General features: G+C 45.3%; 1 protein-coding gene across 2 annotated transcripts; it reads left to right on the forward strand.

Moving 5' to 3' along the window:
- Nucleotides 1-654: 654 nt before the first annotated feature.
- Nucleotides 655-15,860, forward strand: RCAN2 (regulator of calcineurin 2). Of its 2 annotated transcripts, XM_053380305.1 has the most exons (4): nt 7,526-8,678; nt 10,063-10,166; nt 11,458-11,629; nt 15,540-15,860. In XM_053380305.1, the coding sequence occupies exons 2-4, from the start codon at nt 10,083-10,085 to the stop codon at nt 15,692-15,694; spliced, it is 411 nt and encodes a 136-aa protein (XP_053236280.1). In that variant the 5' UTR covers nt 7,526-8,678; nt 10,063-10,082; the 3' UTR covers nt 15,695-15,860. The 2 variants fall into 2 exon arrangements, with proteins under 2 accessions (XP_053236281.1, XP_053236280.1); XM_053380306.1 differs by lacking the exons at nt 7,526-8,678; nt 10,063-10,166 and adding an exon at nt 655-6,180.
- The last annotated feature ends 8,342 nt before the right edge of the window (nt 15,861-24,202 follow it).

The following is a 24,202-nucleotide window of genomic DNA, read 5'->3' on the forward strand; positions in this document are numbered from 1 at the left end:
CAGGGGTGATTTATGGCAACAGCGGGTGAAAACTGCATCTCTCCCCCCTGGAGAGATGAAGGGAGACTGATTTACTCCCCATAATCAGCCTCTAATTACCTCGTGCGAGCTGGATAGATGTTAATATCCACCATCTTCCAAGGTGCCCCTAGCGGCCCCCCCTGGATCGGCTCCATTCCAATGTGTCCTGCATTCTCTGTTACCACCTTTGATCATCAGAGGTTTAAATATACCACACAATCCACTTCAATCCACTTCAATTGTTTTTATAGGATGCCAGTTATACTTCCAGTTTTGGGCTTGGCTATCCAGAGAACTGCCAACTTCTTTTAAGTAGACACATTTTATCGTCATTGAAATACCCAGTTAATTAGAAACCCCCACAACCAAGCGAGTTAACTGAGGGCAAATGATTTCTCTCAGCCAAACAGAGTTCCTTTTAAATATACTGTAGGTTGATTAGTTCTTGTTCTGCAGCTGCATGAGCGCTGATAAAATTAAGGGGGTGTCAAATACTACCAAAATTTGAAGGGAAATATTTGCTTTGTTAGGTGCAGGGCATTGGTAAATTAGACTACACCTTCTGTGAGCTGACTGAGTATGATCATTTAGCACAACTAAATGAAAACATATAGTGAACTGTCCCGTGTTAGTGGGTATTCTTGTCATGCAGCTTCATCTTTCCACATTGTACAGTCGTACCTTGGAAGTCGAATGGAATCCATTCCGGAAGTCCGTTCAACTTTCAAAACATTCGAAAACCAAATCACGGCTTCTGATTGGCTGCAGGAAGTTCCTGCAGCCAATCGGAAACTGTCGAATGCCTGTCGGATATTCGGGTTCCAAAAGAACATTGGCAAACTGGAACAATCACTTCCAGGTTTGTGGCACTCAGGAGCCAAAATGTCCAAGTTCCAGGGCATTTGGGACGCAAAGTACGACTGTACTTGGAAACTCACTGCACAGAGCTCTTGTGAGAGACCCTCTAGGCTAATTTCTAGAATACTCTCTGTGGGCATTCTGCCCATCTGGATCTCTTTCTTCAAGAGTCAAGTTTCTTACAGCCCACTCTTAAGCATCTTTGTAGAAGTTAAGTGACACTGTGTTCTCTTGAACTCGCTCTTCATGTACACATTTTGGCATAGCTGAGAGGGACCAGCAGAATGTCCACCCAGAAGGGAGCAGCAATTTACCAATGGGATAGTCTGCCTCCCTTGAGCTGGCCAGGTTGTGCTAACTTGGCAGGAAGCTGTGCTCTCCTCCCCCGAGGCTAGAGCATCTCTTACCTGTGCCTCTTACGCAGGGCTGAATGACAAAGTAAGGTCTCAAGCAGCTGAGGGCAGCAGTATTCCAAGCCCTTTCAAGGGCATGCTGCTGCTTTGCAGCATCTCAAGTTGCAGAAAACTGCACAGCCATACTCAGTACTCAGTACCACTCTGTACCACTGAGAATCTGACAGGAATACACACACACACACACACACACACACACACACCACAACCATGTATGTTCCAGATAGAAAGCATTCCAGTTAGTTTTTTACAATTACATTTTTTTTAACCGCAGGTACATTAAAGCCACAAGCAACACATAAGTAGTGTGTAGAAGAGTAGATAATCTGCAACATTTAGGAACATGTTTCTCTTTTTAGATTGGAACATAACTGTGGTAGCTGGTGCCCCATCCCCAAAGTCTACCATCTGACCTACCTATGCAACTACTTCAAATAAGGAAGTTTAATTTGGCAGATATCTGCACAGCAGCTTTGTCGCTGTGAAACATGACAAGTATGGAAATGGATTAAGGTAGAACAGATTACACACACACACACACACACACACACACACCAGTATACCTTTATCTCCAGAACATGGAAAACTTAAAAATCACCAGTCCATCAGTTTCCTCAAAATTGAAAATGGAACACCACCAGATTTGGTCATTGAGCAGGAAAACTAAAGGCAGAGTTTGGATTTTATCATGCCCAGATTATCTGGAAATCATTTTACTGATAGAACAGCTGACTGAAATATTTTATATAACAAGTCATTAAAATAAGGAAAACTGAGACTTGATGCAAGAAAAAGTCTGCAAGGATGTTCTGGTGGTACCAGTACTTGAATATGTAACAGAATAATCACCTAAAGCTGAAGAATAGTTGCATTGACAGATATAAATGGGGATGACATAGCTAAAGAAATGGACAAGAAAATAATAAAATGATTTACAGAACTTCCAAATATATTTCATTTAAACACATGGACACAATTAGAGAAATAAGTACCAAGCAAACAACTGATTAAACTATTGAGTCAACCCTTTAGAGATTCCCCTTCATTGCAAAATCTAGCAGCATTTAAGAAGAATGTTGCATCAGATTCAAATTGTGGTTACACCCAACATCCTTGTCTTGACTTCAGCTTATTTTTCCAAAAACAAAATAAATTACTTCATACTATTCAAATACTATTTCGAACAGACAATACTATAGTATGTAGGCCAGCAAGTGGAATAACATTTGTGCTGGATGGGGGCAGAGGGGAGCTCTTCTACATGGGATCCAATGAAACTAACCATATTCAGCCATCTTGGAATAGTATTCTACTTAAGTGTACAAAAATATGTGTGTACATGTTGCCCAAGAACTACAATCGTGGTTGATGGATATACTAATACCAATGATCTTCAGCTATGCTCCCCAGGTTTTGTCCCTCAACATTGGATAAGCTGGCTGGGGATGTAGTCCAACCACATATGGGGATGCAGGGTTGACAAAACACTGCAGTAGAGTATCAAGGACATGTTGTATAGCAGAAGAGAAGGTCGAGAAATCATATTCATGGACAAAATACAGATCCACAAATTGTTTTCATGCAAGTCAAAAGAAACAATGACCCATCAGTGCACTGACAACAAGCAATTTACAGTAGCTCAGGCTAATGGTGGTGCTGGTGTTTTGTTTTTCCCAGCAGCTGCCAAGCTAGCTCAGTCCACCAACACTGCAGTTGCATGGGAGATGACACCAACCTGTTTCCCCTGCTTTGTTTTCATGTTGCCAGTCTAGTAAGGCATTGTGTTTTTCTGCAGAGCCACCAAAGGGAGGGGAACCAAAGGTATTGAACATTAAAAGTGTCCAGCAGCAGTTTAGTGAAAGAACCTCCAGGGTTAATGGATCTGGGAAAGGATTTCATGTGAGCACATTCATGTACAGTAGTGAATTAATAAACAAAATGAAACAGGCAGGGCTGTTTCTTAACCACAACACAGCACTAAGGCAAAGTATGTAAAGCCAGAGGCAGTTTGTTGGAATACTAACAAGGGAACTGTGATTAAGTCAGAACATTACGACGATCACTGTTGATATAAAAGAGTGTTAAAACTAAATGCTGATTTAACAAAGCTGGATGTCACAACTTTTAGTATGCAGTTTCTTATGTTAGTCTATTGTTCTCTCTCAAAATAAAATACTTCTGCAGGAATTTTACAGTTTAGCCTTATTTTTACAGGACCATAAACAGTATTGCTTTGAATAAAACATTGTCCAGTGGCACCTTAGAGACCAACTAAATTTGTACTGGTTATAAGCTTTCGTGTGCATGCAAACTTCTTCAGATACACTGAAACAGAAGTATCTGAACTGGACAATTTTTTATTTATTTTGACTTTGTCAGACCAACACAGCTATCTACCTGAATCTAGTATTGCTTTGGTTACTGTTTAAGAATTTTTACAGGAAAATGAACATTTCTGTATATTGATAGGGAAATTATTTTGGTACTTGAATGATTGGCAGAAAGATGGAATAAGATAAAACATATGAGAGCTGGATTCCTAAGTAAAATTGCAACAGAGGTTGCAATGTCATAGGAAAACATGTCATAATTTCTTTTTTATTGTGTGTGTTCTACTTAAAGTTTGAAATGCTTTTTGGTTTTTCAGTTCTTTTTCAGGCTCCAATTGAAGGGCGGTTCAGTAATGATGTGTGCTCCATGGTGTCTGTGCTGTAGCCTAAGCAAAAGAAACAGGAATCTACACTTCAGTTTTATAGTGTCAGATTCATTTTGCTGATGCTGCCGAACCAAAATCTTTGTGCTCCTAAGTGCAACATCAGCATTACGGAGCATGAAAGAGAACTATTGAACCCATCTCCCTGAGCTACTTCTCAGTTTGCATTTTATTTTTAATCCCATTGGTCAAAAGGCTTTGAGGACAACCAGGCACATTCTGACAGACATTTCTGTGCTATAAGAAAGCTGAACGTTTACCATTCATTCTATTACCAAATTCAAGGGCAACTAAAGTATAGAATGATGGACTTTGCAAGTCAAATGAGTCTTGCTTTCAAAAGACAAAGCCTGCAGCATGTGTGTGTTTGTATGAAATATCCTATATTCTACTGTAAATCCTAAAACCTAATAATTAAATTCCTAGTATTTCTAGAGGAGCTGGGTTGTTGTTGTTTTTCAAGACTAGAGACAGGCTATGAAAAGGCTCAGTCATCAATTCAGTAAAATTTATGATGGAAGTACATGACTAGATATAAACACTGCTGTTTATTTGCTGTGAAAATTAATGTTTTCTAGCCTAGAAAGTACTGGATTTGGCCATAACATACAGAGCAATCCTATACTTCTATAACACCAGGATCAGAGATACGCTGCCACTACATTGCCACATCCAGTGCAGGCTCAGGCGAGGAGGGGAGAAGAAAACGCTCAACTGGAACATACAGAAGCAGAGTAAAGATGGCAGACCCACATCCCTGGAAAGGCCCACCTCTCAGGAACTCTTCAGAGACTGCCTGGGAAACCGACCAGGGGGGAAAAGAAGGGCAGGTGTGCAAAGTGGAAGTAAGGAAGAAAAAGGAGTGAGTGGAGTGGCGTCCTTTGTATCTGTTGCAAGCTGTACAGAGCGGCTGGTTCTGTTGCAAGTGCCCGGCCTCAACCTGAGACTACAGAGCTACATGGGCTACATGGCCGTCCGGGAAGGCATCCAGGTAGCAGCTCATGTTGTCTCCCTGAGCTCATGGTTTCCTCTGCCCCGAGTCCCAGAGCAGCCTGTGACAGGAGCCTGCCTGGTCTGAGGTGAGCCTGTCTTTTGCAGTAGCAGCTTCCTGGGGCCAAGTTTGTAGAAGAGGGTAGTTGATCTGAGGCATGGCCCTGCTTTACAAGCATTCAGTGCAATGCCCACCTCTCTTATTCTCCATGATAGCAGAGAAACTTTTGGCATTATCGTAGGACCTTCCAACCATATTGCTGAGGAGCTCTCATCTGTCACCACTGGCTTTTCAGATTCTCCTGGTCAGCCATGTTGGCCACCTGGAAGGGAACCTGGAAGAGGATTAGGGAGGACTCGTGGGGTCTGTGCATGGGATCCATTAGGTCATCAGGACATGAAAGCATTCCCAAACGCTTCTGGAGATTTGTCTTCTGTGTACCATTATTCTGCCACCATTAATTCTGGTTCAACTTTAATTGCTATGTTGCAGGGAGATGAATATGTTCCAAGCATGGGGGGGGAGGGGGAAATTGCTGAATTTCATGCAGCTATTAAAGACACAGGAATTAGCTGAGGGAAAGTGGTGGCAACTGACAACCCTATCAAAGGGGGATCAGTAGCAGCGTTGCTGCATCACAGGTTGTGGCTGGGACAAAAGATGGGATGTTGGCTTTTAACAATGGCTGAGGGTTCTAGTGAGTATCCAGAAAAGCAAAATGCCTTGGAGGACGTTCATGTTTTGCCAACACAAACTATGATGATTCCGTTGCCAGCCTGTGCTGCCTACATTGATTTAGTCTGGGTTTATTATAATCATATTCTGTTTGCTTCGGTGTGCTGCCTGGAGTTGATAAAACGTGCGAGTTGGGGGTGAGGTAGCTTGTGTCAGTCCTTGTGGTGATGTAATTGCAATGCGAAATGGAACAGCAGCGCTTGCATAGCTGGAAGTTGTGTTGGAGGCTAGAAACAGCTCAGGCGAGAATTTGCATCTGTGTTTCCTCCACTTTAAAGCCGCTGCCTTTAGCCCTGGAGGAGTGTCCGGAGCAATTAGGAGGCATCAGCTCCGAGGCTGCGAAGCTCCTTCCAGACTGACACCGGGGGAGGGGGGGCATGGACTGTGCGGCCGCCTCTCTGGCTGCCTGCGCTCTGGACCTTGAGGTTTTTACCATCCAAGATGTGAAGGTATGGACCTGCCCCTCCAGGGGAGAGGGATCGGGGGGCAATGGGAGTTACTGAAGGGCTGCAATAAAGCAGATAAGATGCTGGCATTCTAAGCACAAGTGGAGCGCGTAGGTCTGTTTATATGAAGAGAATATGGGGCTGTTCCTTAGTATGAGCTTTTAAAAACATAGCTTTTGAATTACCTTTGTGAGAGTAACAAAATTTTTTTGCATCTTAATGGAAAGCTGATTTCTTAGCAAAATGTCCTTGTTCTTTATTTACCAGTCTTTTAGCATAAACGAAATTATCTTTGGTTACTCTGCATTTTTTGGACAGCATGATAAGGAAATGAATAGTAAATGCCATGCGAGTCCAGGAGAGTGGGTTCTCTGGATTTTCTTCCAGTATGCCAACTGTTCTAAGCGCCTGGAGCACTCACTTGGAAAAACCCGTAACGTTGACTAAAAATTATCAATTGTAAAGGGCTAGGTTTTCTGTTTAACCCTGGCGATTGAACCATGATCAACTTAAATATAATTTCCCTTTTTTTCTTGAGCTGGCAAAAAAGCAATCAAAAAAATAAAGATCAATTTTGTGAAAATGTATAATTTTAAAAGGCAGTGAGATAAGCCTTCATTTAAAGAATAGTTGCAAATGGCATAATTTGGACCAATGAAGCATCCCGGATGCAGTGAGAGGCGACACAGGGCTGAGGGCGTGAGTGAGTGTGACAGCCCCCCCCCCCCGGTGGGTGGTCACCATCGTATTTGGAGTAAGTAGACCACTATGGGGTATCTTGTGATTTTTACTATTTTATATTATTTTGAAGATTGTCACTGCATTTATTGTACTTTTATTGCACCCTTCTTTGAATTGATATACTGTTCACCTCTTTGGGCCAAAAAGGTAAATATGTAAATGAATCCTTAATGTAGCATATGTTGTGCCCCACATCCCACATTTTGTGATGGAAGAAGAGGCAAAAAGAAAAACGTTGTTGGCATATTCACATCCTGTGGGTGCTGCACAGTACAGGGAGTCTGTAAGTCAGTCTTTAATATTTTCACCATAGCGTACAACAGAGGATAAAAACAATTAACAATAATTACAAAAAATGATATTCAAAAATCTTATGTACTTATCACTTTATGTACAACACAAGTAGAAATTTGGCTTAAACTTTGGCAGCTGCCAAAGCAGATCTTTGGCAGCTAAAAGAGTTGCTTGGTTACAAAATGCCACAGCAGAGGAAGCATGAAGTTTAGAATCTGTCTCTTTAAAACTTTCCAGTTGAATCTGAGCTGCGGTTCTGAGACTAGTAACAAGCAGAGCCCGGCCAAACTCCAAGGCAGGTGAGCCAGTGCTGCAGGACCCACACTCCCATCAACCCCAGCCAAAATGGTCAAGGACGATGGCAATTGTCCAACAACATCTGGAAGGAGGCACATTGGTTGCCCCTGTTCCAGGGCATGTGCAGAGTTCAAGCTAAGTGTCTCAGTAACACACAAACACATACCTTACAATGACTGCCTCACACTGTTTCTTTCTTTTCCCCTCTAAAACAATGTGGGCTGAAGCATTGGATGTCATCCCCCCCTCCATCCCCCCCCTCCACACTCACATCCACACATCCGTTCCATTTTCTCCCCCCCCCCCCGCCCCCTTTCCTTTCTCTCTCCTTTTGCCTGGAACATCAAGCCTGGCCAATGGCTTCCCCCACAGCCTGGAGCACCTGTGTCGCTGGCCCCTCCTGAGCCTGCTCCAGACTGTGCTATGCAGACACAACCCTTCACAGAGGCACATCTGTCGGACATGAGAGTAAGGTGGGCTGCCTCCAGGTGTTTTTTGACAATGTATTAAACTGTGATGAGAAGGCAAGTTTGACATTAGAAAGCTTTGTTTTGTGGTGGTCCACCGTATTGCGGTTTTTTACTGCATTAGTTGGTTGTGGCTTGCTCTTCCCTTGGCTTCAGCTGTCTCTCAGGTAGATGTGTCTAATTTTACTTTACAGCCAAATGGTTTTGTTCATGGACTGCTGGAGCAGGGTTATTTTATTTCCCCCCTGTTACTTACTGATTGTTTTTTGGCATTTGTATTGATCATTAACTGCATTGATTATTGTTTCATAGCATTTGCCTCTTTCTAGAGCATCTGTTTCTGTATGTTGCTTTGGGCTTCCTTTGGGGTGGACAAGCAGAGTGCAAAAACAGGGATTAGATCTGGCTCTGCAAGTTTGTCCAGGTTCTTTGGTGCTCTGCAATTCTTTGGTTGTGGGATTGCCTCCATTTTACATTGTGTCCATTTTACTGCTTCAGTCGGCAGAATTGGCGCTACTGCAGGTGATACATAATCCCCATTCCACATTTGTAAAAACTCAATCATTTCGTGAGGCAGCAGCTAGGCTGGAACGCCATGCCTTTGACACCACGCAGGCGTATTCTCTGCCCTCCTTTTGGTACCTGCTTCTTCTTTAGACATTCTTCTTTAGACAAGCCTACTCAGATGCTTAGGAAATTGAGGTAATTTTAATCAGTTTTAATATTTTAACTTTTGTATGTTTTAAATTATGTTTGTGAATATTTCTTGATTTTACTATTTTATCTTTTGTAAACTGCTTTGAGGTCCTTTACAATCAAGCAATGTATAAATGTTATGAAATAAAGAATACAATAAATAAGATAAATAAATAAATGAAGAAGCACAATGCAGGCAATAGATTGCTTTCCACGAAGGCTCCATTTTTGAAAATAAACAGGCCTGACTCTGCTTCCCTGTTTCCAAATCTTGTATCCAGCCAGAGTGGAAGTGTCTTCACTATTTAGAAACTACAGTATCACTCTTCTTCATCATCATCATCATCATCATCATCATCATCATCATATGCCTGAGGTAGGAAATCAGAATGAGCCACTTGCATTTTGGCCATCCTTTCTTCTAATGTAATGTCTGCATTGTCTTGAGGGCCTCCACCCATTAATATAAATTGCACTACAATTAACGTGCCTGTAGTTGAAGGCTTGCTTTGTTTTTAGTTTGATATGTTTATTCTGAATTTTAGCTCCCATAGCAAGGTTTAATTTTCTTTGCAATGTGTGGGGCAAAAGAGCTTGTGACCTCTGTAAAGGCAATACATGACTGCACAAGAAGCTATGGAAAATTTAATTGATCTGATCTGATCAATACCCTAATCTTTTGTTCTGTTTATACCACAATCAGCCCTGCTGGGACATGGAAACACTTCTCATATAAAGCTTACTGGAGCAGTAAATACAAAAATGCAAACAAGTTTGTGCATCTGGGGAGATGTGCAACCACATAAAAATGCAATAAAAAGACCCATCAAGTAATAATTATTGCTTTTAGTACTGTTACAGTATGTGTCTGAACCCACATGCATGTGCTGGTATGTAGTCTGTGGATGAGCTCATATGTTTTAGCTATGTTTGTTTCATGCTGCGCAATAGTAGATTGGCAACAGAGTCTCATATAATCTGTGAGGGTCATGGTGTGTGTGTGCGCGCACATCCAACCTTATTCTTTCACATTCTACCCCTGACAACCAATTTGAATATGAACATGTGAGACCACACATAATCAGGTCAAGGAACTGGCTACACTCACTTACCCAGCAGCAGGCCCTGTTGGATTCAGTAGGCCTTAGTTCTGAGTAGGCATGTTCTGGGTTGCATCCTTAAGATTGCGCTCCATTGAACTTGGCATGCATGTATAAGATTGCTCTCTGTATACACCTTTGAACAACTGAAACTTGCAGGTATCCTGTGAAAGTGCAATGCACAGCGTTGCTGGGTGTTTGCTTGGGGTGCTGAATGGAATGTTTAGCACAAGCACATTGAATCATACCTAGAATATTCTATTGGTGTTTTAATAAATTTTGACTTGCAGAAATGAAGTCTTAGAACAATATGAAGCTGCTTTTTCATATACACCTTATTCAGATTTTGTTCCATAGAAAAACAACATCAACAATAACAACCAAGAGTGATGAGGTACATATTTTTGCTTATGTTGTAAATTAACTAGTATCCATGTTAATCATAATGTTTTTCATTACATTCCAAGTATTTTGAAGAGTTCAAGAGTGTAAGTAGTAAGGCTGCAGGAGTATAGTCATTGCAGTTCATGATGTAGAAACTCTCTACATAAGATTTAAACATAATGTAGCTGTATAACTGAGGTAAATAAAGTGCACTATTGCATAAATGTCTTCAAGATCTTACAAGTAATTCTTATTTAAAGAAAGGTTTTTAAAAATCCCTTTAATCCCTACTAAGGTTAAGAAGGTTTAATTTTCTCTATAGTAGATTCAAGCATGCACACCTATCTTTTAATAAATATTTCACCTCCAGAGCCTTGAAAAATATTTATTAAATGAACATTTCATACACAGAAATCTTGACACAACTGGGGGTGATGGTTAAACTTATAGTTAAACACACAACCCAGTGACTGCTAGAAGTCTACCACCTATTTCCCATCTCTTCAGATACCAACCATAACAGAAATCATTTTAACCATGATTCATCTCTGATGGAGAACCGTTTTGGTGCAGGGAGTGCACCAAAAGTGCACCAAGGGAGCACAATGTGTTGGATCGTACTGCTTTCAGTCAATGTTCATTATTGTGCTTTACATTTCTATGTTTATATTGTACTGTTTTATTTTCCACGTTGTAAATGGTTCATGGGCATATTGGCTGAAGAGGGAGGGAAAGAAATAATAAATGAATTATTTTATCATTTATTATTATGAAATTACCCTTGTATAATGTTATGCTGACTTAACTAGTATCATATGTCAGTGTATCTTCAAGACCACAGCAGGACTTAATCTTGATCCAATACCTTCCAGCTGCCATAACTGGAGTATAGGATAACCAAAGAAAATCCTAGGCTCCTGTTTACATTCAGGACAGAGACAGGGGGAAATGATGGGCAGATAAGGGAGGTGGCTGGAAGAGATCAGACATGCAGAAAGAAGTAAAAAAGGACAGTGGGACAAACTGGACAACATCTCACTACTACATTTCTCAGCTTCCAGGGAGACTTATCACCAAATGTGGTGTTTCCCTCCCCCCCCCCACATTTTATGCAATGAACTTCTGAGAAGTGGGTCCACTTAATGGTCATTGGGTGCCAACAAACTCAGCTGGTAGCAGCCCAGCAAAATTCAATATCAATGATATTCTGAAAATGGCAGTATATACTGCATTGCTAGCACTTATTGCCAAAGCGCTGTCTTCTCTTCTTTAGTGAGACTCTTTCTTTCATCCATGTAAAGGTCCGGAGTTCTGAGATCGAAGGGGACAAACTGCATTTGGCTCCACCCCAGCCATCAAAGCAGTTTCTTATCTCTCCTCCAGCCTCTCCTCCTGTAGGTTGGCACCCAATGAACGATGCAACACCTGCTGCTAACTATGACCTCCTTTATGCAGTTTCTAAACGGGAATCAGGTAGGTCTTCTGAAATTTCAGGTATTTGAGTTTAAGAAGAGAAGATGAACTGAGCCAATAGAGACATGAATACCTAAATTCTATCTATCGTTAAGTTCACCAAAGTTCTTTTTTTAATCACTTGTGTGCAAATCTTGGGTAGGTATTGTAAGAAATCTATATGGATAGCTTCAGTTTCAGCTTGAGGACATTTTCTGTGTATTCCAAGGACATGAGTTTTCCTACTTCTTGTTCTGAGAGTAGTTCTGAAACTGAAACATGCACAGCATCACAGAACTTAATACCTGCATTTCATGAGTTTTTCTTATCTAAATGAAAAACGTGATGTATGGTTGCATGCTGCAGTTTTCAAGAGAAGTAACCACTGACCGTATTTCTCCATGAGACCTTGACTTGGTCTGAGATCTATAGCATTTCTACGTATATCCACATTTTTTCACAACCAAGGACAACTAGAAAGGTGGCTTAAAAACCCCCAAAAGCTCAGGTTTTGAGGCACCATGTTCTGTACTCTGTTGCATGGCATGATTGTGACTAGAACCACCGGCAAGATCTTTTATGATTAGCTGTGCCTCTTCTGGAATCCTTCCATGCACCTACACAAATAAATGGAGCAATGCAACCATGCTAAACACCTTCAGCAAGCAGCCCAGTGATCTATGCATAAGGTCAACTCATGGCTGCTGTTTGAATGACCACTGGAGAAGTTGAGGAGATGGGCTGTTGTGTTCTGGAGGAGGAGCTCAGTTCTTTCTGCTAAGAAACATCTGGCCACCTTTCTTCCCATCTACTGTATTCTATGACATATCCTCAAATACATAGGTGTTTGTGCGCTTAATTAACAACTAAGAGGACAACTTCAGGCAATACCAATGAGACGGAAACATGGAAGGTGCCTAAAGAAGCTAGGGTGGCTATCTAAAGAACTTTTAACTGAGTTAAGATTAAAAAAGGATGTGTACAAAAAATGGAAAAGGGGGGAAACCACCAAAGAGGAATTCAAACAAATAGCCAGCACGTGTAGACACAAAGTCAGAAAAGCTAAAGGACAGAATGAACTCAGGCTTGCTAGAGAGGTTAAAAGCAACAAAAAAGGCTTTTATGGGTATGTTCGTAGCAAAAGGAAGAACAAAGAAACAGTGGGGTCACTCAGAGGAGAAGATGGTGAAATGCAAACAGGGGACACAGAAAGGGCTGAACTCCTCAATGCCTTCTTTGCCTCAGTCTTCTCCGATAAAGAAAGTAATGCCCGACCTGAAGAATTTGGAGCAAATGATTCAGCAGAGGAAACACAGCCCAGAATAACTAAGGAGATAGTACAAGAATACTTGGCTAGTCTAGATGTATTCAAGTCTCCAGGGCCAGATGAACTGCATCCAAGAGTATTAAAAGAACTGGCAGATGTGATCTCAGAACCACTGGCAGTCATCTTTGAGAATTCCTGGAGAACTGGCGAAGCCCCGGCAGACTGGAGGAGGGCAAATGTTGTCCCTATTTTCAAAAAGGGGAAAAGAGAGGACCCAAATAATTACCACCCAGTCAGTCTGACATCAATACCAGGGAAGATTCTTGAGCAGATCATTAAGCAAACAGTCTGTGAGCACCTAGAAAGGAATGCTGTGATCACCAATAGTCAGCATGGATTTCTGAAAAATAAGTCATGTCAGACTAACCTGATCTCGTTTTTTGACAGAATTACAAGCCTGGTAGATGAAGGGAACGCAGTGGATGTAGCCTACCTTGATTTCAGCAAGGCATTTGACAAGGTGCCCCATGATATTCTTGTAAAGAAGCTGGTAAAATGCGGTCTTGACTATGCTACCACTCAGTAGATTTGTAACTGGCTGACTGACCGAACCCAAAGGGTGCTCATCAATGGTTCCTCTTCATCCCCTGAGGACAGGATCACACTTCAAAATGACCTTGACAGATTAGAGAACTGGGCCAAAACAAACAAGATGAATTTTAACAGGGAGAAATGTAAAGTATTGCACTTGGGCCAAAAAAATGAGAGGCACAAATACAAGATGGGTGACACCTGGCTTGAGAGGACTACATGTGAAAAGGATCTAGGAGTCTTGGTTGACCACAAACTTGACATGAGCCAACTGTGTGACACGGCAACTAAAAAAACCAATGCAATTCTGGGCTGCATCAATAGGAGTATAGCATCTAGATCAAGGGAAGTAATAGTGCCACTGTATTCTGCTCTGGTCAGACCTCACTTGGAGTACTGTGTCCAGTTCTGGGCACCACAGTTCAAGAAGGACACTGACCAACTAGAACGTGTCCAGAGGAGGGCAACCAGAATGGTCAAAGGCCTGGAAACGATGCCCTATGAGGAACGGCTAAGGGAGCTGGGCATGTTTAGCCTGGAGAAGAGGAGGTTAAGGGGTGATATGATAGCCATGTTCAAATATATAAAAGGATGTCACATAGAGGAGGGAGAAAGGTTGTTTTCTGCTGCTCCAGAGAAGCGGACACGGAGCAATGGATCCAAACTACAAGAAAGAAGATTCCACCTAAACATTAGGAAGAACTTCCTGACAGTAAGAGCTGTTCGACAGTGGAATTTGCTGCCAAGGAGTGTGGTGGAGTCTTCTTCTTTGGAGGTCTTTAAGCAGAGGCTTGACAACCATATGTCAGGAGTGCTCTGATGGTGTTTCCTGCTTGGCAGGGGGTTGGACTCGATGGCCCTTGTGGTCTCTTCCAACTCTATGTTTCTATGATTCTAGGATGTGATGGCCAAGTAATGAACCAACTTGCAGAGCAATCCTAACCATGTCTATTTAGAAGTTAAGTCCTGTTGAATTCAGTGGGGCTTTCTGCCAGGTAAATAGGGTTAGGATTGCAACTCCTAAAACAAAATGAATCTCAGTATAAAGGTACTGTATCTTGGGGGTAGACAACTATGTCCACAGACTCAAACAATTTGCTGTGCATGTGTGGACCTTTGTTGCAGAGCAGCAGGCAATGACCACCAAGGCCTTGGAGCTGACCAACAGTCATCTCAAATCAACTGATGCCTGCAGGCAAATAAGCACTTGTAATTTCTCCCTTTGTATTTTATCCTGTCAACAAGCCCATTAATGTTTTATTACACATGAATTAGTAGATAGGAATCCCAAGATATTCTTAAATTTCCAATTTAATATAGGCACTGCGATAAAACTCATCAGGAGGATAGATTTATAGACACTGTCGGCAAAGCTTGCTAATCAAGTTTCCTCCCATCTGCTACACTGAGAGCTGCCTCTTTCTGTTTGGGAATGATCTCTGCTTGTGCAGAAAGTCATACGATAAAGTACAAAGGGCAACCTAGTATTGCGCAGCAGGTACACAGAGCAGGCATCTCTCGTGTTGCCCAAGCGTGCGCTCTCTTCTAAAGACTTTTACAGTGAAGGAGAAAACGCACATACATGGAACAGCACAAGGTTGCCAGTTTACAGCCAAATATGGTAAGCGCATTCGTACAAAACGCTCCTCCACAAACTAATCACACACTGCCCCCTGGGGAGAGGTTAGGCAACAGCATGTTCAATTACAGTTTGTGTCCCAAATGGGATACTTAAACAATAGTGGCATCATGAGTGTCTTGAGTCAATGTCCAAAATCCATTCATGCCATTTTTGCATTTATATCCTACCTTTTCATTTGATTCTCACCCTCCTCATTTAATTCCCACAACAACCCTGTGAGGTAGGTTAGGCTGAGAGGCAGCTAGTGATCCAAGGTCACACAATGTTGACACAATGAGCTCCATGGCTCAGTGGGGATTTGAACCCTGGTCTCTTAGGTCTTATTCCAACGGTGATGCCCCTCTTGACTGTCCAGTTGAGCAGTAATGTATTCTAGTGGGGCTCTATGATGCTAAATAGCATTTAGTCTAAATGTTTGTCTTTGCTTGCAGGTGAGAAATACGAGCTGCACGCAGGTACAGAGTCCACCCCAAGTGTCGTGGTGCATGTCTGTGACATGGATGCAGCAGAAGAGGGAGACCCAAACAATTCACCCAAGCCCAAAATTGTTCAAACTCGACGTCCTGATGTGCCACCCTGTGTCTAACTGATTTTCTCCAACAAGAGCACCTCTTTTTTATTCCACTTCTGTAGTCTTCCCATGTATTTTAATTTCTATTGGCTGTTTGTCTGGAAAAAATATATTGCGTGTTTCTGGATATTTACCTTATTGGAATACACTCTTTGCTGCAATGAAATCTTACGAAAGAGTATATGTTGTTGTTGTTTGTGGGGGGCTACAGTAATCATATTGCACATCACACAGAACAATTGGCATGGGTCAGATAGTGCAAGGCTGGTGAGCTAAGTTGACTAGGCAATATTTCATTGCTCACTTGAATGTCAAGCATCGTTCAATGAACAGTACCAGTGATTTGCAATTCAGGATCCAAGTAAGCTTCCTTTTCAAACAGGATCCCCATATGCCCTGCTTAACTACACGGCTTATGTTGACTTACAGAAGGCAATGGGTTGGCAGCCTTTGCGGAGCAGGGAACAAGTTACATTCAACACTATCTAATCATTTCCCCTTCCAATATATCTAGTCCTATCTAAACCTTCAGTTTTAGGTCTAAGATGGGAGGTGCCTCCACGCAGTGAAAGAACACGAAAGGATGCTATTAGAGGCAACAAAGCTTCCTTTAGGAAAACGGAAGTTTTGTCCAAATGAGAACAAAAGAACTGCAGGTAATTGCAGACAATAAGAGATGCAACAGTAACAAGGACAAAAATCTGAGAAGCACAACGCTAAAAATATTAAGATCAACAGTAAAAAACAAACCAAAAAAAACCTTAGATAAATTAGAAGCAGGAAACCACCTGGACCTTTGGATGAAAAAAGTGTGCTAAGGGACAAAAAGGAGATTAATAATGTACTTATTTATTTATACAAATATTTAAAGACCACACCTTCATATAAAATATCAAGTAAAACCAAACATCAAATACCGTAAAAACTAGAAAATAATTATAAAAATGACCAATTCTTCTTGAAAAGGTTTAAACAACTTAATAATTTGCTCTTTTGGCATAAAAATCTTTAAGAGATGCCTGAAAGCTAGCAGCTAAGATGGCCTGCAGAATCTCTGCTGGAAGAGTATTCCACAACATGGGACCATAGAACCAAAGAATTGTGGAGTTGGAAGGGATTCCAGGGGTTGTCTAGTCCAACACTCTGCAATACAGGGACACTAAATGCTCTACCTTTAGTTGAAGCCAGTTGAGCTTCTGAGTCACAGGGGGTGGCGGGTGGAATGATAGCACTGATTTCAGTGACTTAGCTGGGATGTATGAGCTCAGCTGGCCCTTAAGGTAGGGTCACCAGACATCCCCGTTTCCCGGGGACAGTCCCCAGATTTGCGAATAAGTCCTCGGACAAATTCCATCCCCAGAATGTCCCTGGATTTCATCAAATGTCCCTGGGAAATGCAGCAGCAGCAGTCTCAGCAGCCCAAAGCAGTTGGCTCTGGCTGGCTTCAGGAGCTGCTCAGAAGTCCCCATAGGATGGTGGTGCAGGGGCTCAAAGACGCAACTTCCGGGCTGCCTCCACCTTCTCTGACCCCAGTAACTAAGCTGTGAAGGGAGGCTTCATGCTGCCTATCGGAGCAGCCTCCCAACTCCTACTTGTGTGCAAGCAGGAGTGGGGCGGGGATCTCTCAGCTGTGAAGGGAGGCTTCACGCTGTCTATCAGAGCTTGTGTGCAAGCAGGAAGGGGCAAGGATCTCTCAGGAAACGGGAAGCCTCCCTTCCCAGCTGAGGGGTCCCCGCCCCCTCCTGCTTGCATGCAAGTAGGAATGGGATTGGGACTGCTCCAATGGGAAGGGAGGCATTGGGCTGCCTGAGCCTTGCTGCCACTCTTGGCCCTCCTTCTCTGCCTTCCATGCCTGACCCACTGCGCACTGCTTCCCCACCACCACCAAAGAACCAACAACTCAGGGGCTGCCCAGGCTCAGGGAGAAAGGAGATAGAAGCCTTGGAGGAAGGGGAAACGTGGCGGTTGAGGTCAAGGCAGCAGCTGCCCCTCTGCCACTGCCATCACTGCAGCATCAACATCCCAAACGTGTAGTATTTATTTATTTATTTAAAGTGTCCCCGGATTCATTGAAAAAAATATGCTTACTTTACCTTAAGGAATCTGCCTGGCTTGTGCTCTCCCCAAAGCTACTCTGGCAGGTTGGGGGGGGGGGATGCAGAACAGACTTAGTGGGAGGGGAAAGTCCCATTGCTCAAGTTGACATGACAGTTACTTAACACTGCAATAGATGCAGCTGGACCCCAGTTGTTCAGGGCTTTATATATAGAAACCTTTAGCCTGGCCTGGTTGCATATAGGCAGGCAGTACAGATGTTTTAGCAGAGGTGTTCCATATTGTTGGCTAGCTGGAGCTTCAAGGCAAGGCCAAGATTCAGCCCCATGTAGAACACTTTGCATTAATCCAGTCTTGAGGTTGCCCATGCACAATCCAGATGCAACTGTAGCTGGCATATACTGTACCAGGCAAAGGTGGTAAACGGCACTCCTAGCCAGTGTAGTCACAAAGATGTATCTGGGAGTTGTCCCATTCCCCCAAGCTTTCTTTCTTTCTTTCTTTCTTTCTTTCTTTCTTTCTTTCTTTCTTTCTTTCTTTCTTATACCCTGCCCATCTGGCTGGGTTTCCCCAGCCACTCTGGGCGGCTTCCAACAAGAGATTAAAAATACATTAAAAAAAAAAAGATGTCAAAGACTTCCCTAAACAGGTCTGCCTTCAGATGTCTTCTAAGTGTCAGATAGTTGTTTGTTTCTTTGACATCTGATGGGAGGGTGTTCTACAGGGCAGGTGTCACTACTGAGAAGGCCCTCTGCCTGGTTCCTTGTAACCTCCCTTTTCACAGGGAGGGAACCGCCAGAAGTCCCTCAGTGTTGGACCTCAATGATTGATGGGGGTGGAGACACTCCTTCAGGTATAGTGGGCTGAGGCCATTTAGGGCTTTAAAGGTCAGCACCAGCACTTTGAATTGTGCTCGGAAATGTACTGGGAGCCAATGCAGGTCTTTCTAGACCAGTGTTATGTGGTCTCAGCGGCCACTCCCAGTCACCAGTCTAGCTGCCGCATTCTGGATTAGTTGTAGTTTCCGGGTCACCTTCAAAGGTAGCCCCACGTAGAGCGCATTGCAGTTGTCCAAGCGGGAGATAACTAGAGCATGCACCACTCTGGCCAGACAGTCCGCAGGCAGGTAGGGTCTCATCCTGCGTACCAGATGGAGCTGATAGACAGCTTCCCTGGACACAGAATTGACCTGTGTCTCCATGAACAGCTGTGAGTCCAAAATGACTCCCAGGCTGCGCACCTGGTGCTTCAGGGGCACAGTTACCCCATTCAGGACTAGGGAGTCCTCCATACACACCCACCCCCTGTCCCCCCAGAACAGTACTTCTGTCTTGTCAGGATTCAACCTCAATCTGTTAGCCGCCATCCATCCTCTAACCACCTCCAAGCACTCACACAGGACCTTCACTGCCTTCACTGGTTCCGATTTGAAAGAGAGGTAGAGCTGGGTGTCATCTGCGTACTGCATACCCAGCCCAAACCCCCGGTGATCTCTCCCAGCAGCTGCATGTAGATGTTGAAAAGCATGGGGGAGAGGACAGAACCCTGAGGCACCCCACAAGTGAGAACCCAGGGGTCTGAACACTCATCCTCTACCACCACTTTCTGGACACGGCCCAGGAGGAAGGAGCAGAACCACTGTATAACAGTGCGCCCAGCTCCTAGCTCCTCTAGACGGTCCAGAAGGATGTCATGGTCGATGGGATCAAAGGCTGTTGAGAGCTCCAGCAGAACTGGGAAACAGCTTTCACCTTTGTCCCTAGCCTGCCGGAGATCATCAACCAGCGTGACCAAGGCAGTTTCAGTCCCATGGTGAGACCTGAATCCCGATTGGAAGGGATCCAAATGGTCCGCTTCTTCCAGGTGTGCCTGGAGTTGTTCAGCAACCACCCGCTCAATCACCTTGCCCAAGAATGGAAGATTTGAGATTGGGCTATAGTTGGCCATATTGGGCAGGTCTAAAGATTTTTTTTTAAGAAGCGGTTTAATGACCGCCTCTTTCAGCGGGTCTGGGAAGGCTCCCTCAAAGAGAGAAGCATTCACCACCCCGCAGAGCCCATCGCCCAGCCCTTCCCGGCTTGCTTTTATTAGCCAGGATGGGCAAGGAACAAGGAGACAGATGGTTGGTTTCACTCATACAAGCAGCCTCTCCACATCCTCGGAGGTAACAGATTGTAATTGATTCCATGCAACTCAACTAGGCAGGACTCTAGCACTCTCCCACCCCTGCCTTGCTCCCACAGTGGAGTCTACCTCTTTCTGAATCTGAAGGACTTTATCAGCAAAAATTGTTGCAGGAGATCTTGGGGTTTTTACCAGGCCCCAGTGGCAAAGGTGGTTCCATTAAATTGCAATAGAGGCGGAGAAGAAAGTCCTCTTTGCCGTCGCTATCATCAAGGTTGAGCTCTAACCCGTGTCTAGTCCGATTCAGAATGAGTTTTCCGCCACCGGCGCTCTAGCCGTCTCAGCAATTGTCTCATCACCCTCAGCTCCGGGGAAAGCCACGAGGCTGTCCGGGCTCCATGCAATAGGAGAGGGCGCTTCGGAGCCAGACAGCCCTGGTTAACTCTGCATTCCAGCGGGTCAACAGGGAATCAGCTGAAAGGCCATCAACATGGGATAAAACATCCCCTATCACTCTCAGGAAACCATTTGGATCCACTAAGTGGCGGACCATCCAAATTGGTCCCACCTCCCTGCAGAGGGGAAGGGTCATGGATAAGTCCTGATAAGTCCAGGAAGTGATCTGACCATGGCACGTCTTTCGTTTCGCTTTTACTTAGTGTTAGATCACCAACATCCATAGATGTCCATGAGCATGATGTCCTTGGCAGGGAAGTCACCGGCATCAACTGCATCTCTAACGCAGAGACTGAGGGTCTGATCAAAGACTTTACCGAGGTTTTTGACGGCACTTTGGGTCAATATACAGGTAAGCCCATCTCCTTTAGCCTTGACCCACAAGTCGCCTCCATCAAGCTAAAGCCACGCTGGGTTCTGTTTGCTCTCAAGGCTAAGGTGGATGAACAACTGGACAAGCTGATCGCCCGAGGAGTTTTGGAGCCGGTTGACCATGCCAAGTGGGAAAAGCCTGTCAAGCCGAACAGGTCGGTGAGAATCTGTGCCGACTACAAGTGCACAATCAAAAAGGCACTTCAGTACCACGCTTACCCGGTTCCTGTTGTCCACCACCTGCTGCATTCCCTGGGTGAGGGTAAGGTCTTCACTAAGCTGGACCTTGCCCAAGCCTAAGCCTATCAACAACTGCCCGTCGATGATGCCACTGCTGAAGCCCAGACGATCGTCACCCACTAAGGGGCATTCCGTTGCCGCCGTTTGCAGTTCGGGGTGAGTGTGGCTCCTGGCATCTTCCAAAGCCTTATGGAGCGTCTCCTGCAAGGGCTTCTGGGCATGGTGCCAAATTTTGACGACGTCTTGGTGTCCGCAGACTCACACTAGCAGCTGTTCGAGCACCTCCGCACCGTGCTGACCAGGTTCCAGGAGGCCGGGCTCAAGGTAAAGAGGGAGAAGTGCCAGATCGCTGTTCCACAGGTGGAGTTCCTGGGCTATCTTATCGACGCCTCCGGCCTTCACCTGACCACATCCAAGATCCGCGCTATCCAGCAGGCCCCCATCCCAAAGAACAAGACAGAGTTGCAGGTGTTCCTAGGACTGCTGAACTTTTATAACATGTTCCTGCCCCACAAAGCCATGGTGGCTGAGCCTCTTCACCGACTCCACAGCACAAAGACACCTTGGTCCTGGGGTCATCGGGAGACGGCGGCCTTCAACATGGTCAAGGCTCTCCTTTCATCGGACAGTGTGATGGTACAGTACAGTGAAGCCAGGCCGCTGGTCCTTGCCTGCGACACCTCACCTTTTGTCATCGGAGCTGTCCTTAGTCACCGTTTTCCAGACAGAAGAGAAGCACCGCTCGTCTACTTTTCCAGGACGCTATCTCTGACTGAACGGAATTACAGCCAGCTCGACAAGGAGGCACTGGCACTTGTGGCTGGAGTGAAGAGGTTCCATGAATACGGCAGGACTTTCAACCTCATCACCGACCACAAGCCACTCTTGGGCCTCCTTGCCGGTGATCGACCAACTCCACCAGTCCTCTCGCGGCGCATGCTGCGATGGACTGTTTTCCTGGCTGCCTACCACTACCGGCTTGTCCATCGCCCAGGGAAATCGATGGGCCATGCCGACGCCCTCAGCCGTTGCCCTCTTCCAGTGTTTGTGGAAGACCCGGCTCCTGCTTCATCGCTCCTCCTGATTGAGGATCTTCCGGCAGCGCCTGTACTGGCTGCCACTGTGGCCTCCGCATCTGCCCAGGATCGTACCATCAGCCGTGTGATCAACTGGGTGTGGAGGGGGTGGCCACAAGGGCCTTTTGCATCAGAGTTCCAGCTGTTCGCAACCAGACAACACGAACTCTTGGCTCATCACAGCTGTCTGCTGTGGGGAGACTGAGTCGTGGTTCCCCAAAGACTCTGCCAACGCGTCCTGGAGGCTCTGCACATTGGCCACCCAGGAATCATCAAAATGAAGGCGTTGGCTCGGTGTTAGGTCTGGTGGCCTAACATGGACGATGCCATCACTGCCTGGGTTTCCGCCTGTCAAGCGTGCCAAGAATCGAGGCCTGCACCACCAGCAGCTAAGGGACACACCTGGGAGACGCCCAAGACACCCTGGTCGAGGGTGCACATCGATCTGGCCGGCCCCTTTCGCGGCTAGACCTTTATGGTAGTGGTGGACGCCTATTCCAAATGGCTGGAGGTGGCCCTGATGCCCTCCACCACTACCGAGGCCATCATCCGGGTGCTGCGAGGCCTCTTTGCGACGTATGAGTGTCCTGATGTCCTCGTCTCCAACAACGGACCGCAGTTCACCTCAGGCACTTTTGAGCAGTACCTTTTGGGACTGGGCATCCGCCATGCCCTGACGGCACCATTTCATCCATCCATCAACGGGCAAGCAGAGAGAATGGTGTGCTCGGCAAAAGAGGCACTGGCGCGCCTGGACCAGGGAGATTGGCACGAGCGGGTCGCCGAAGATTTGTTTGTGCAACACATCACCCCTCATGCGGCCACAGGGTGGAGTCCTGCTGAACTGCTTATGGGCCGCCGCCTCAGGTCCCCGCTCGACCGGCTGCACCTGGACTTTGCCAACCCCCCAGGCTGTGCCAACGCGCCACGGTCATTTGTTCCAGGAAACCAGGTCTTTGCCCGGAACTTTGTGGGGCTCATTCCTTGGGTACCAGCCACTGTAGTGGGAGTCACTGGACCTCACTTGTACCAGGTGGGACTCGAAAATGGACATTTGTGGCGCCAGCACATAGACCAGCTTAGGCACAGGGTTGGGGACTTGGACACTACCGCAGTGTCCCCAGCTGCGCTCGTGGCTCCGGAACAGACACTTACAGATGGCGAGTTTCCACCTACACCTCTCTCACAAACTGCAGGCGTGGAGCCGAACCAAGCCACTTCAGAGGGTCTGCCGGACTTCCCACAGACTCAGACCACTGCCATGCCTGACATTCCGCCAACTCCACTTGTGGATGTTCCACCCACAGCAGCGGATCCAGGGGACTTGGTTTCAATGCCACCTAGGATTGGGTGGCCCCCCGGATGTGGGTACCGGTCCCCAGCGATCCGGCAGAGTTTCCAAGCGCCCAACTTATTTAAAGGACTATGTTGTTAGAAATGTAACACTGTCGGTCAAATGGAAGTATGTGAAATGTAACCGATATGCTTTTGTGCCTAATTGAACCATTACGTGTAGTGCTGTATATAAGGAAACCATTACAATTGTAACTAATGCCTTATCTCGGTGAGGAGAGGTGTTATGTACTGAAGTTCTCACCCTGGGCCAGCAGGGGGATACTGTATATAGTTTTCACTCAGGTCCACATATGCAAATAAGGGGTTGAAAGTGACGTTCAGTGATTGGATAGTTACAGAAAGTTGTTACTTTTGCGTTGTAGTGGAGCTCTATATAAGCAGGCTGGCTGAACCCTTCAGTTCAGTTCTAGCCTGTGAATAAACAAGAGCTGTCTGAAGAATTGCTGTGTCATCTGATATGCTCACCCAGCACTTAATAGGAATGCTGCCCCCCATCCTGCAGAATGAATTCCCTTTTTGTATTGGGCATCCACCACCCTCTCCCATCGCAGCCTCTCTGCTTCTTTCTATACAGGAGTCACTGTGCCAGGCAAAAGGAGGCTCTACTAAGGAGGCCGGATTCCATCGCATGAAGCTAAGAGACAAGATGGGAGAAAAGGTGCCATAAAGCACAGCCCCCCCCCCCGTGAACCTGGGCTGCGGTGACACTTCCATGGGTGTAGCCAGGGTTTTTGTTGGGGGGGGGCAGAACCTCAGATTTGTATTGATTGGGGGGCAGCTGCTCCCTGCCCCCCCCGGCTACGCCCAAGGACACTTCTGGAAAGGGCACCCCCAGCCAGGCAGG

Source organism: Podarcis raffonei, chromosome 3 (assembly GCF_027172205.1).
Source record: "Podarcis raffonei isolate rPodRaf1 chromosome 3, rPodRaf1.pri, whole genome shotgun sequence".
Taxonomy (NCBI): domain Eukaryota; kingdom Metazoa; phylum Chordata; class Lepidosauria; order Squamata; family Lacertidae; genus Podarcis; species Podarcis raffonei.

Bases quoted from the DNA above. Each gene is read 5' to 3' on its own strand.
- RCAN2 (XM_053380305.1), top strand. From the start codon at position 10,083: ATGAAGCTGCTTTTTCATATACACCTTATTCAGATTTTGTTCCATAGA. The intron at 10,167-11,457 runs GTACATATTTTT...ATCCATGTAAAG, and splicing joins TAACAACCAAGAGTGATGAG to GTCCGGAGTTCTGAGATCGA. The intron at 11,630-15,539 runs GTAGGTCTTCTG...CTTTGCTTGCAG, and splicing joins AGTTTCTAAACGGGAATCAG to GTGAGAAATACGAGCTGCAC.